Source organism: Centruroides vittatus, unplaced genomic scaffold (assembly GCF_030686945.1).
Source record: "Centruroides vittatus isolate TY-2023 unplaced genomic scaffold, ASM3068694v2 contig_299, whole genome shotgun sequence".
NCBI classification, from domain to species: domain Eukaryota; kingdom Metazoa; phylum Arthropoda; class Arachnida; order Scorpiones; family Buthidae; genus Centruroides; species Centruroides vittatus.
The window spans coordinates 2,005,645-2,018,277 of NW_027121909.1; the positions used below are offsets into that span (position 1 = coordinate 2,005,645).

General features: G+C 27.5%; 1 protein-coding gene across 3 annotated transcripts in view; it reads left to right on the forward strand.

Annotated features, from left to right (window-relative positions):
* Positions 1-12,633, forward strand: part of Atg17 (autophagy-related 17) — a 114,811-nt gene that overhangs the window by 75,548 nt on the left and 26,630 nt on the right. For all 3 annotated transcript variants that reach the window (XM_067267231.1, XM_067267230.1, XM_067267232.1), the window contains 3 exons: positions 5,210-5,410; positions 8,690-8,830; positions 11,703-11,902. In XM_067267231.1, coding sequence (XP_067123332.1) covers positions 5,210-5,410; positions 8,690-8,830; positions 11,703-11,902 — 542 coding nt within the window. The remainder of the gene's footprint in view (positions 1-5,209; positions 5,411-8,689; positions 8,831-11,702; positions 11,903-12,633) is intronic.

Below are 12,633 nucleotides of genomic sequence, written 5' to 3' on the forward strand. Positions count from 1 at the left end.
TTCTACTAAGAATTCCACAAAAATAACAGTTAGGCACTAGAGACAACAGATGTTAAAAGTTTGAAGACAACTGGTTTAAACTAGTGCTGGCAAGAACAGGAAATTCTTGAAACCAGTTTTCAAAAAACTGGTTTTTAACACGTTGACTGCCACGTGACTTTTTAGGATTCTGTTGTAAAACGCCAACTTAATTTAATTATATTATATTATTAAAAACTCTAATCAGAGTATATAGTAATAATCAAATAGCATATAGAATGTGTTTTTCTTAAAATAAAGGTATTACGAATTATCTCGTAGTTGGCTTATGTAACAGAAAGCTCTTCGCTAAAGCCAAACTACGAGTTAATTCGTGCACAGACATGATTCGTCCTGTCACTTTCGCTACAGCCAATCGGAGATGTGCGTCTAAATTCATTAGTAATAAATCGGATATAGAGGCGAGCACATCACATTTACGTCTTTTTTGAGAGTGTTATTTTTTATTTATTTTTATAATCAAATTATAAATATCCCAAAATGGATAAGAAAAGACCACTGACTAAAAAACAACTTGATTACTACACTAATCTAAGTGATTCAGAATCTGACAAAATTTTTGGTGAGGATGGGGGAGTTTATTTGGCAGCGAAATGGTCCTGTTACTGTATGTAAATGGAAAGACAAACGAGAAGTTTTTACCATTTCAAACATGCACATTGTTGAAATGGTAGAGGTGTTCAATCGCAATGGAAAATGTTCGACGAAACCGAATATAATTCGAGATTATAATCATGGAATGTCTGGCATTGACGATCAGATCAAATGCTATCGTACTACACAGCTCTAAGAAAGACTATTAGATGGCCCAAAAAGGTTGCATTACATATTATAGAAATATATATACATAATGCGCACAAACTCTTTCAAAAAGCAACTTCTTCTAAAATAAAACTTATAAAGTTTAGAGAAGCATTCGTCAAAGCGTTGATTGGAGAAGAGATTCAACCAGTTTCAAAAAAAATTAAATTGCAGAAGCTCCACTATTTACAGAGTATCCCATCTACTCAGAAAAAACAACATCTGACAAAGCCATGTCGAATTTGTACCAAAGCTAAAAAACGCCGAGAAACGCGTTATTTCTGTCCAATCTGTCTTGAGAAGCCAGCCCTTTGCGTAGAAGATTGTTTTAAAAATTATCACAAACAATAAAAATATCGTTTTGCTTTTGATTTTGAAAAAACATTTTATAATATTTTCTGTTCGTTTAAATTTATATTTCTGTTTTATAAATTATCACAAACAATAAAAATATTGTTTTGCTTTCGATTTTGAATAAACTTTTTATGATTATATTTTCTGTTCATTTATTAATAAATGTTCTGTTCATGTAAGCCAAACTTGATTTTTTGTTCTTGCCCCTGAAGCTATCTATTCATATTTACACTGATATACTACGAATTACATCGTAGCTGCACAAATATGGCAAGGAAACAAACTACGATATAACTCGTAGGTGGCGTCCTAGGCAGAAACGGTAACTACGAGTCATCTCGTAGATGGCAGTCAACGTGTTAAATATCAGATGCCAAACCAGTCTTGAAACCACTTTGAATTCAGTATTGAATTAATGGTTTTATTATTGTATTTTATTAATATTAATAAAGTATTACAGTAAATATTAGGTCAAGATTCTGCAAATATGCCTGTGTCACTATTATTCCTGCCAAAAAGCAGTTTGTGTTTCCTCGATGTTAGTAAATACTGGAATCTAAGTATTTAACAAATAGAATTTGAAAACTATTGTTTTAAAATTAATTTGTGTTTGTTTTTACATTGATTGATTTTAATTTTAAAATTTGAACATGAGTAATGCATGTTTCTTTATTTATTATTTTTTTTAAAAAGTCAAGGATGATAAATCAATATCTTATACAAATTGTAATGTTACACTGAAGTTTTTTGGTAATACATCAGTTATTTGGAATAATCTTAAATCTAAGTATACTTACTGCCAACTAAAAGTCGAAAAAGGCAAGTAAACATAATGAATGCAATAAAAATTATACCAGTTTCATTTTCTGTTCATAACTGGATTTTTGTTTTTGTTAAAACTGCATCATACTGAAAACTATTTAATCAGTTTTATCAAAAACTGGTTTTGTTGCCAGCACTGGTCTAAACCCATGCTGTTTGTCTTGAAACTTAGCTTTAGTATGTTGTCTTTTTTCCCCTTATTGTTATTTTAAATATTTTCAAGCAATAATATGTTAAACTGACACCACTGTAATTGTTGCATAATTTTCTATTATTTTTTAAAAATTGGCACAATTATTTCATTATTCCAGTTTGAGAGGAAAAATTTTGTTTTTATTATAAGATTAAAAGTGCAATTTAACCATTTTATTTTCAATATCTTTAACTATTTTCAACATAACAGTAAGTTCTCAAATATTTGATGATTTTCCTGATTCATTTTGCTTATTGTTTGAATAATTTTAACATTAGTAATTTCTTATACTCCTGAAATAGACGTTTGTTGTGACTGTTTGAGTGTTGTAAGTTGGGACATTAAAATTTTACATTTTGCCATTGGATTGTTTATTTAATAAGTTTTTGCCCATCCCATTTTAATTTAATTTTTCTCCTCTGTTAATATATTGCCATTTGTATCTATAATGTAACATGATTCCTCTCTCTGACCTTTTTATTTTTTTTTTATAGAAAAATATTACATTATGTTTATATTTTTTTCTAGAGCTTGGCAAGCTATGACTTTGTTTACTTCATTTATTTGTTGCTGAATATTTGAATCTGTTATATTCTTTATCATTTTCCAAATGTGTTTTTATATAGTTTCTCTATACTTATTCTTTTCTCATACTGTCCTTTTTGTTTGCTCTTTCTACCATCTTGTTTTTTTTACATGTTTTTTGTTTTGTTCAGATTTATAATGCTCAGTTCACCAAGACATTTTTAAAAGTGTCTCACTCTTCATTATTCTCCTGTCGTATTTCAGGTAATTTCTTACTAATTTGTTTATATAGAACAGGTATTCTGTACTAGAATTTTTTATTTTTAGTTTTGTTCTTTTCTTGGAAGTAGTCATTTATTTTAATTCTGAAGAGAAGTACTATCTATAGTCACTGTCCAGGGGCCATACTCTAGTCCTTATCTCTTGTCTTTTTTTTTTCAGAGACAAATGACATTAAAATGAGAGATGAGATTCGTCTATCAGAGACAGCGGCAATTCTGGTCATTCATAACAATCTCATCTTTATTGTTGACATCACAATTCTATTAGCTTGATTATACACATTTAGGTTATCTGTGCATGCAATATGGTATTAGAATTTTAACCAATGAAATTGTAAAATTTTCGAAAATCAGAGTACAAAATTATGGATCACATGATAAGGAAAAGTAGATCACGAGTTCAAATAAAGCATGTAATTTTGACAAATATGTTTCTTGTTTTATAACGTTTTTACAGATTGTAGTGTCAAATTGTCTCTTAACAAATAAAAATTTTAATAACTTAAGTTAGAAAAGTGTACATACTTAGTTATGGAAAAATTAGATGGTAATATTTCGAAAAATACTTTGAGAGAGACAGATATGATTAACGTAATATTCAATAGTTCAGTAATTGATTAAAAAAGATGAAATCAGTGGTGTTTTTGAGTAGGCACTGAAAAAAAATCAGAAGCATTATCTCTCTCAAAATATTTTTTTCTGAGATAGAGAACTTCTGTTCTCTAATATGATTGTACAGTATGAGTAGCATCCAGTCATCCATGTTGGATATAATGAAATCAAGGCAATAGAGGAAAGACTGGTTGAAAGACAACTATCTGCTCTTCTTTGGGAGATGAGAGAATCTTCAAGAGAAAATGTTGTCCAGAATTGTGTATGGAGAGACGTGATGATCTCTTGAGACGTAAACAAATGATTAGCCAATCAGCGACTGGGTTATGACATAGACACTGTCTCTCAGAGACAAGAGATGTTGACCAGAATATGGCCTCAGATTCACTAACGGTGTCACTTTGACATTTCTAATCTTTTCTCTAATCATTATTGTAAAGCATATTATTATCCAACTTTCCACTTCCAATTACATCTAGTCTATTTGTGTTACTAATGTATAGTGAATTTTTAGGCAAAAATCTTAAGAGTCTGTTCCTTCCTTGCTTCTTGATTCATGAACATTAGGGCCCAATACCTCTTAATATCCTCACTTTTTTATACCAATGTGTTAATTAAATGTATTAAAATTTTTTAACTGAATCTATTACTAACTTTAGTTTCTTTTTAAATATATATTTTTTTTCTTTTATGGGTCATTCTACTTGTGGTGCATATATCCAAAAAAGTATTGAACCTCTTTTTTTTTTAACAACTTTATCTTGATTTGTCTATAATTTATATTGTTTATATTATGCGGTCATTCATTGTGGCACTTTTTACCAAAACCTATACCATTTATTCTCTGTTATATTGCTACTCCAATAAAGACTACAGTTTCCACTAATTACAGTAGACCCCCCGATATAACGCACATGTCAGGCGGGAAACAACACCCACGTTATAAGGTAAACCGCATTATACCGAGCGGTGCGGTGTAACACAGTTCACCTCTTTACTTTAGCAATAATGTCAAGCTTTTCTTTCACACTGTAAGCTTTTCTTTTACTCATCATGCATACAATAATTAAACACTATTCAAAATACATGCAGGAACTCAATACATACACAATTACTCAATACGCAGTAACAATAAAATGCGCTACTCACTAACGCCGCACGGACCTGTATAAACGTGTTTGAGCTTATTCTGTCGTGAACATCACTTGCGCTATAACCGAGTGCACAGTATAGTGAGCAGTGCTATAACGAAGGTTCACTGTACTTTCTCTCTCTTGTTTTTCACAACATTCCACTCAATCTTAATATCTATTTCTCCCCCTTGTTGCGTCAATTACTTAGACCCATTTATCATGATGAACAGTCCAGTTTGTTTTCATTGACATTTTTGTAGATTGATAAAGCTGTTATTGATTTGCAAGGTAATGAAGCTATAACACCAGAACTCTCAATAAAATTTATAATGTTTGTATAGTGCATAATTCATCAAAAATGCATATATAATTCTTTGTTTTATGAATGGGTAATATATATTGAATAATAACAAGATACAAAAAATTAATTATAATTCACTTTTAAATAGGATCAGGCAATTGAAGAGGCATTGGAAAGAGTTAAGCAAGAGCATGAATCAATGATGAGGCATTACCAATCACAATTAGAATTAGAATCACAGAAATTAGAAGATGCACAGACCCAAGTTGAAATGTATTATAATCAAGTTCAATATTATTCAACTTTATTAGATAATACAAAGTTAGAAAATGAAAGCCAATTAATTCAAGTAAGTACAAATTTTAAATTATTTATGATGATTATTTAATTTGTGTGCTATATCAAAATAAACTCAAATCAAGAAAAAATATTTTGTATTTTTCTATAAGAGCTGTCCTATAAAATATATCAAATATACTCTCATTAGATATTATGTTAATCAATTTTGCCATAACAAATTATGTTCCTGCAAAATCAGTACATTATTAAAAATGATGTAATAATAGTTTTTCAAAGAAAAATGATTGATTAAGAATGAAAAGTTTCAGATTTACAATAATTAATTTTTGTAATAGTAATTTGAATTTTATTATTTGTGAACCAACTTCTAAATTCCAAATACAAAATTTCATTTATTAATTATATTGATTATCAAACATACCGATGAAATTAAATAATTTACAAGCTGTCCATAAACAGCATCCATACTTGTAGGGAGGCAGGGGGTTATGACAAAGTTAGACAAGAGGAGTTGAACTTTAGTGGTTGTCTGTTTATTTCATTAAATTTTATACAGTTTATGGATTTTATTAAGGTTTTAAGGGGGTTTGACTTTTGTTGGATGTCTGAAGATGGGAGGGAGTTACAGAAACTTGGACAAACTGGGACAAGAGGGAGGGGTAATAAAAATTTCAAGAAAATGCAGATGTAATTTATGGACAGCCTCTTATAGAAAAATACTGTCATTATAAAATATCATACCAAATACACTCTCATTAGATATTGATATTATTCCATTCATAATAAAATTAATCAGTTTTCAATGTATTCATTTTAAAAAATGATGAGGTGATATGGTATCATGATATATCTAATTTTCATTAATAAAAATCAGATTTAAAACAGAACTTATTACAACTTAAGTAATTTTCGTAATAATGTAGAATTATATTAATACATTGCTTTAAAATATATTAAAGACTAGCAGTACCCGCCACATGTTGCTGTGGCTCAAAATGTATCTACACTCAAACCTGTTTTTGTGCAGTCTTCTTTTGTGCAATTTTTTAAATGTGCAATGTGTTTTGTGCAATTATTTTTGTGCAGTATACCAATTTGATTGAAATTCATATACCGCACACAAAAAATCGCACAAAACAACTCGCACAAGTAAAAAACGCACAAAAAAAGACCGCACAAAAACAGGTTTGAGTGTATTATAAATGTATAACACTTCTCCTGCGGGAGGTGGAATTTCGAAAAATCCCTTCTTAGTGTACATTCTTTTGATGTAGACTATTAAAATGCAATCAAAAACACAAAAAACTGCATCTAAAATAGTATAATAGAAGCCCAGTTCTTCACGGTAAGCCTTAATTTTGTCCCTCCCCCATGGGGGGAATTTCAACATCTATATTTTATAAAAACATGTGTGTATTTGAATGCAACGTTGTGTCAAAATTTCAAAGCAATTGGTGAAGAACTTTCGGAGATTAGCTATTAGGAACAAACAAACATGTACATTTTTATTTATATTGATGAACATGTGTATATTATTAACAAAACAAAGAATGATTCCATCATTAATAGTTTTGCAAACTAATTTATTTATTAGTTATAATTGTCAGATTGTTTGTACAATAGAACCTCTGGCTTCGATGTAAAAAGATCGATTAGGTATGTTGTATTATAAATTATTATTATATAAAAAAGACTTATGGAATTGTCATCGAAATTGATAAAAAAGTAATACTTAATGTATAATTCTCCATCAGATGACAAAAATTGATTAATGTACAGAGAAGTTTAAAACAATTTTATGTTTACAAAGATCTGTGATTTGAAGTTGGCTGAAGAGGGGCGTCAACAGCCCGAAACGTGTACAAGCACTTAATACAGGTATCAACTGAATAAAAATTAGGGATGAAATTTGCCATGTGTCCAAGTAAATACACTATATAGTTAGTGTTCAAGTTGCAAAATTGTCAGATGTTAAAAAGATGTTGAAATTATCAAAGGGAGTAATTGAGACTGATGTTATAAAATTATTTGTTTTTCTTTACTCATCAAAACAAAGTTTATTATTTAGTACATAAGCAAAAGAAAAATTTCATTTTTATGAAAAAAGAAGTGTTATGTACTTACTTACATAATAGCTGCCAAATTTCAGTTTTTAAATAATTAGCCATTATTATTGAATGTACTGTTTGAAATAATGATAGCTAATGTCAACATCAGACAAAACTAAATAGACATGATATAAACAGTGATTTTTCTACATTCCAGACTTCACAAAAAAATATTGCAGGTTATGGTGTTGCTGATTGGAGAGGGATTTAATGCAGTTCTATAAAAATTATGTAACAAACTGATTTCTCTTATGTCTTTACTTACCGGTATCTAAACTGAAATTTTTCTTTTGTTTATGTACTAAATAATAAATTCTTTTTTGATTAGTTAAAAGGTTATCATTTTGTAACATTGTTCTTCATTACGTCTGTTTTGAGGTGAAATTACTTCTCTTTTGTTATATATTGTGGGATAATCATTGTTAGGGAGTTGAAATCCATTGCCATAAGACATTTCCAATGATATGAAAAAATTTAGAAAGAAGAAAGCCATTCTCAAAGACAACATCATGAAAATGAAGCTTATCATCATGCTGTATGATTGCCAAATTTTAAGTTTGATAGTCTTGAATTAAATTGAAGAATCTTTAAAATTTATCTTCTAAATAATTTACTTCAATTCATTTGTAAATATAATATATAATATTTACAAATGAATTATTTCATTTATAATCAAGTAAATATAAATATTTAGAATAACTGTATTGTAATTTATTTACAGTTGTAAAAATTAATGACAATGTTTATCCTAGATACATTAAAATGCTTTTTCTATAGAATATGTTAAGGCATTTTTTCAAAAGTGTTTTAGTTTTTAATTTATGGAAAATATGTTGTTTTTATTTTAGATTTAAATTTCTTAAAACTATATTTTAAAAAATTTTCTTATACACTGAAACCTACTAATGTGACCAACCTTATGCAATTAGTCACATTAGCAGGTTTTGCTGTACTCAATAAAATTTACAATATTAAAACTGCATGATGATAGTATGATTTATGATAATTAAAAATGTTTATTCTGTATAATTTCATAATGTATATTTTTATAACTTTAATTTTCATATAACAATTTTATAGATATTTATTAATAAATGGAACAAAAATAATAATATATATTATTTTTTATTAAATTAATTTTAATTATTTAATTACTTTATTTTTGGATTTAATTATTAACCAAATAAATTTAAATATTATTTACTTAAATTTTTTGATAGATTAAAAAAGAATTGAAGGAAGAAAGTAATGAAATTGCTAAAAATTTGATGCTAGAACATGAATTAGAGTTAGATAATTTAAGAGAAGAATGGAATAGAAAGCTTATTTCTAAAGAAGAAACAATTAAAAATCTAAATGAAGTGAGTGAGTTTTAAATGTAATTTCAATTTGTTATTTTAAAATAATTTGGGTAATATTATTTTAATGGAAATAAAACATAAATTACCAAAATAAAAAAATGATCTAAAGTGATTTTATTGAAATAGGCAATGATAAGATATTGTTTATAAAAACCCATTTTTTTAATGGTATGATTGATTGGCTGGCAGAAAGGAATTTAAAGTTTAAAATATTTTAAAAAGTTGATGAATAACAGTTACTAGGGATGAACTGATAGATGCAGAGATTCCAATCACTATGGATTTTTCACAGAAGCTATGGATAACCTTCTCAAAACTAAATCTTTTATACTCTCAAATAAGGGCTCTAATGTAAACATGACAACAAAATGTGTAGATGTTGGTTAACACTTTGTCTATGTAGAGCTGCTAGTATATTGAGTCTTAAACCAATCAGTATGCTCATATCAATGATGCAAAATGTACAGACAGCAGGTGCTTCCTATTTGCAACTGGCTAAGGGTCTGTCTAAAAAGTGTTCTTATGCACAACTGAGTTTCAAGGTTGCCCTAAACTTGTCCAAAAATAACTGCTGCTTGCATCTATAAATGATGTGATCTTTTCCTGTCATAGTTTGATGCACTGGAAAAACCCAAGTGCAATCTGTGTGTTACATAAACAAAATAGCAGATTCAGTCAATTATAAGTTTTAAATTGATATTTCTATTGAATGAGAAATATCAATTTAAATTTACTTTAAAATCTATTATCATAAAATAATTTATTAATAAATGTTCAACATTTTAAAAAAAAATCTTATGATAAAGAGGGTGTTTTGTATCTTATATTTAATCAATTAATATAATTAAATTTAACATTTTCATTTTATTAATTTTGTATTTGTTTCAGATGATAATATGAAAACATTAGAACTTGTTTTAAAATAAAATTGATAATTTATGAATATTTTAAAATTGGAGTGATTATGTCATGTTGGAATCATAATGAATGGGGTATTACTCCCCTATCTACTCTGCTCTCCAACCATAACATAAGATCCTGCACTATTGATGGCTCTCTTCTCAGGTTGAGATCTCTGTGGATGTATCAAAAAATATTAGTGAAAGTAAGATATATCCAATATCAGACATTTAGTATTGAAGGGACAATTTTGTTCTTATAAATTCTTACATGCAAATAAAAATTGAGTCTCTTGCTTTTGCAACTTTAGGGAGAGAGATAACTCCAATGAGAACAGATTTTATGGATGGCTTAATAAGGAAATAATTAAAAAATTTCATGTATTGTACAGAAGGGATTAACATATATATTAAAGTAAATGAGGAGAGAGTGACTTTTTAAATATTTTTTCAATATTCCTAAAGAGAAGTGTATACATTATAATCTGCTTATTGTAATCACTGTTGGCTTCACCTATATTAAGGACAAAAAAACCAATTAATAGCATTAATCATGATAAATATATAAGACTATCAACAAAAAAATTTTACTACTAATCCAGAAAATATTAAAATAACCATTATTATATCATATTTATAATTTAATATAAAAATATCTTGCTATCAAACTTTCACTTTTGTAGTATAATTCTGTATATAATTGACTTTTATTGAATTTAATACAAAATTTGAATTTTTACAACTAATTTATTATTGAATTTATTAAGAATGGCATTATATCTACTAATGTCAGATGGCAGAATATATAATCAGAATGCACATGAGCAGTGTTTCTCAAACTGTTTGCTCATGTGACCCAATATATTTTGTTTGTAATAGTTCCAAGGCCCAAATGTTTATAATATAAAATTTTCAAAAACCTGGTAAACTGGAGTCACTGTATATTATATCCAAACAAAAACATTTGAGATGTAAAAAAATTGTGACAAGTAAAAACTTATGACAATTTAGATGACAGTCAAATTTTTTCTTATGAGTTTTTCTTATGTAAATAATACAGGTAAAAATCTTGTAGGTACCGCTTTAAAGCATGAAGCTTATAAGCTTGGTGCTTTGAAGCGGTACCTACAAGATTTTTACCTGTATTATTCTTTTCTACATTTTGCTTGCTGACAGACACTTTTGATGTGCTGTTGATTTGAGTTGATTGCTGGTGGATTTGTTGCCATTTGTTGGGAAATACATGAGATTCCATGGAACAGGTGCTATGTATCCACACCTGCACCACCTACAAGAATATATCAATGTAGGCAGAGGCTATTTAGCAGATATCATTTTCAAGAAGCACTAATGTTCATATACTATATAATGTATGTGATATTAAATGCATACATATGGTTTTCCTTTTGATGACCAAATAAAGTTTTTACCATTTCTCCCTGTCTTTTCCCTGTTATTTGAAATTGATAGATTGAAATTGATGCACCATCCTATAATAAACATTTAATAAATTAGTTACATTTATTTTTTTGTGGATAATACATATTACTGATCATCATTCTCTTATAAATAACTTTAGATATTCATAGCTTTTCTTTAGCCATAATCCAATTTATGATTAACTTAATCTTATTTTATGAATTCAGCAAGTGTAGTGTACTATTATTTTCTTTGTTTCATATTTATGATGTAGGAAAATAAGTTAAAATTATTGAAAGATAAATTTTAAATATTATACAATAAAATTGGATAAAAATTTAACAAATAGTAATGAATAAAATGAATTTAATAATGAATTTATTATATAGCATATATATATATATATATATATATGAATTTTGTAATATAGAATAAAATAAATTTTATAGTAATTTTCTAATTTTTTTTGATTTAATGTATTGTTATTACAAGTATAATTAGATAAACATTTTTTTAAAAATTAAATAAATATTATATTTATGAAAATTCTACAGATTATTGAGAAGAAAGATAATGAAATGCATCGTTTACGCAATGATAAAGCATCATTAGAAAGAGTATATACTGAAAGATTTCAACAAGAGAGAGAACAATTTCAAAAATTAATGGAAGAAAGGTACAGAGAACAAGAAAATGTTGCTGTTTGTCAAGCTTTAAAAAGGCAAGAAGAATTACATAAAGAAGAATTTCAAAGGTAAATAAATATTTAACGCCTTAAGCCCTTAGCCCGAGATATAAGCCTGAGATATATTTCTTACCCTCAGGTAAGAAAAAATATAATTTCTTACAAGACTATACATTTACACGAGTCTTTATCCTAAAAGAAATTATATTTTTTCTTAAATGTGAATTCGTCCCGGCAAATTTTTAATGTAAATAAATATGTCCATATATTATTTTAAAAAATTCTGATTTGCTAAATATCATTTTGAGATTAGTAATTTAACATTCTCTTTTTACAAATGTGATATTTTTTGATCTTTCACATAGTAATATTTTAATACTAAAATTATGTGCTTTTTCTATTTTTTTAATTTTTTTAATATTGTAAAACATTAGATGATGATATTCTTAAAATTACTAAACTGAATCATTAATGGAAGTCAGTTTTACTTGTGATAGCTAACATTTTAGTTATAGGTAGAATTCAATTTCTTTTGTAGATAAAAAAGTAGCTAATGTTTTCTGAGATATAGAGACTGATTGAAACTAAATTTCGAGTAAAACTCAAGCGTAAAGTGTGATTTCTTCTTTTGAAGAAGAGAGAACTTATATTTCAAAAAACCTTAATTTCTTTTTTTTCTGAAGAGCTTGTAGAACACGTATTATCATACGGAAAGCAACAGTAAAAATATAGTTTCTGATGCAAATAAGAATATCAATGATTATGAGAAAGATATTACAAAATCAGATATTGAAAATATT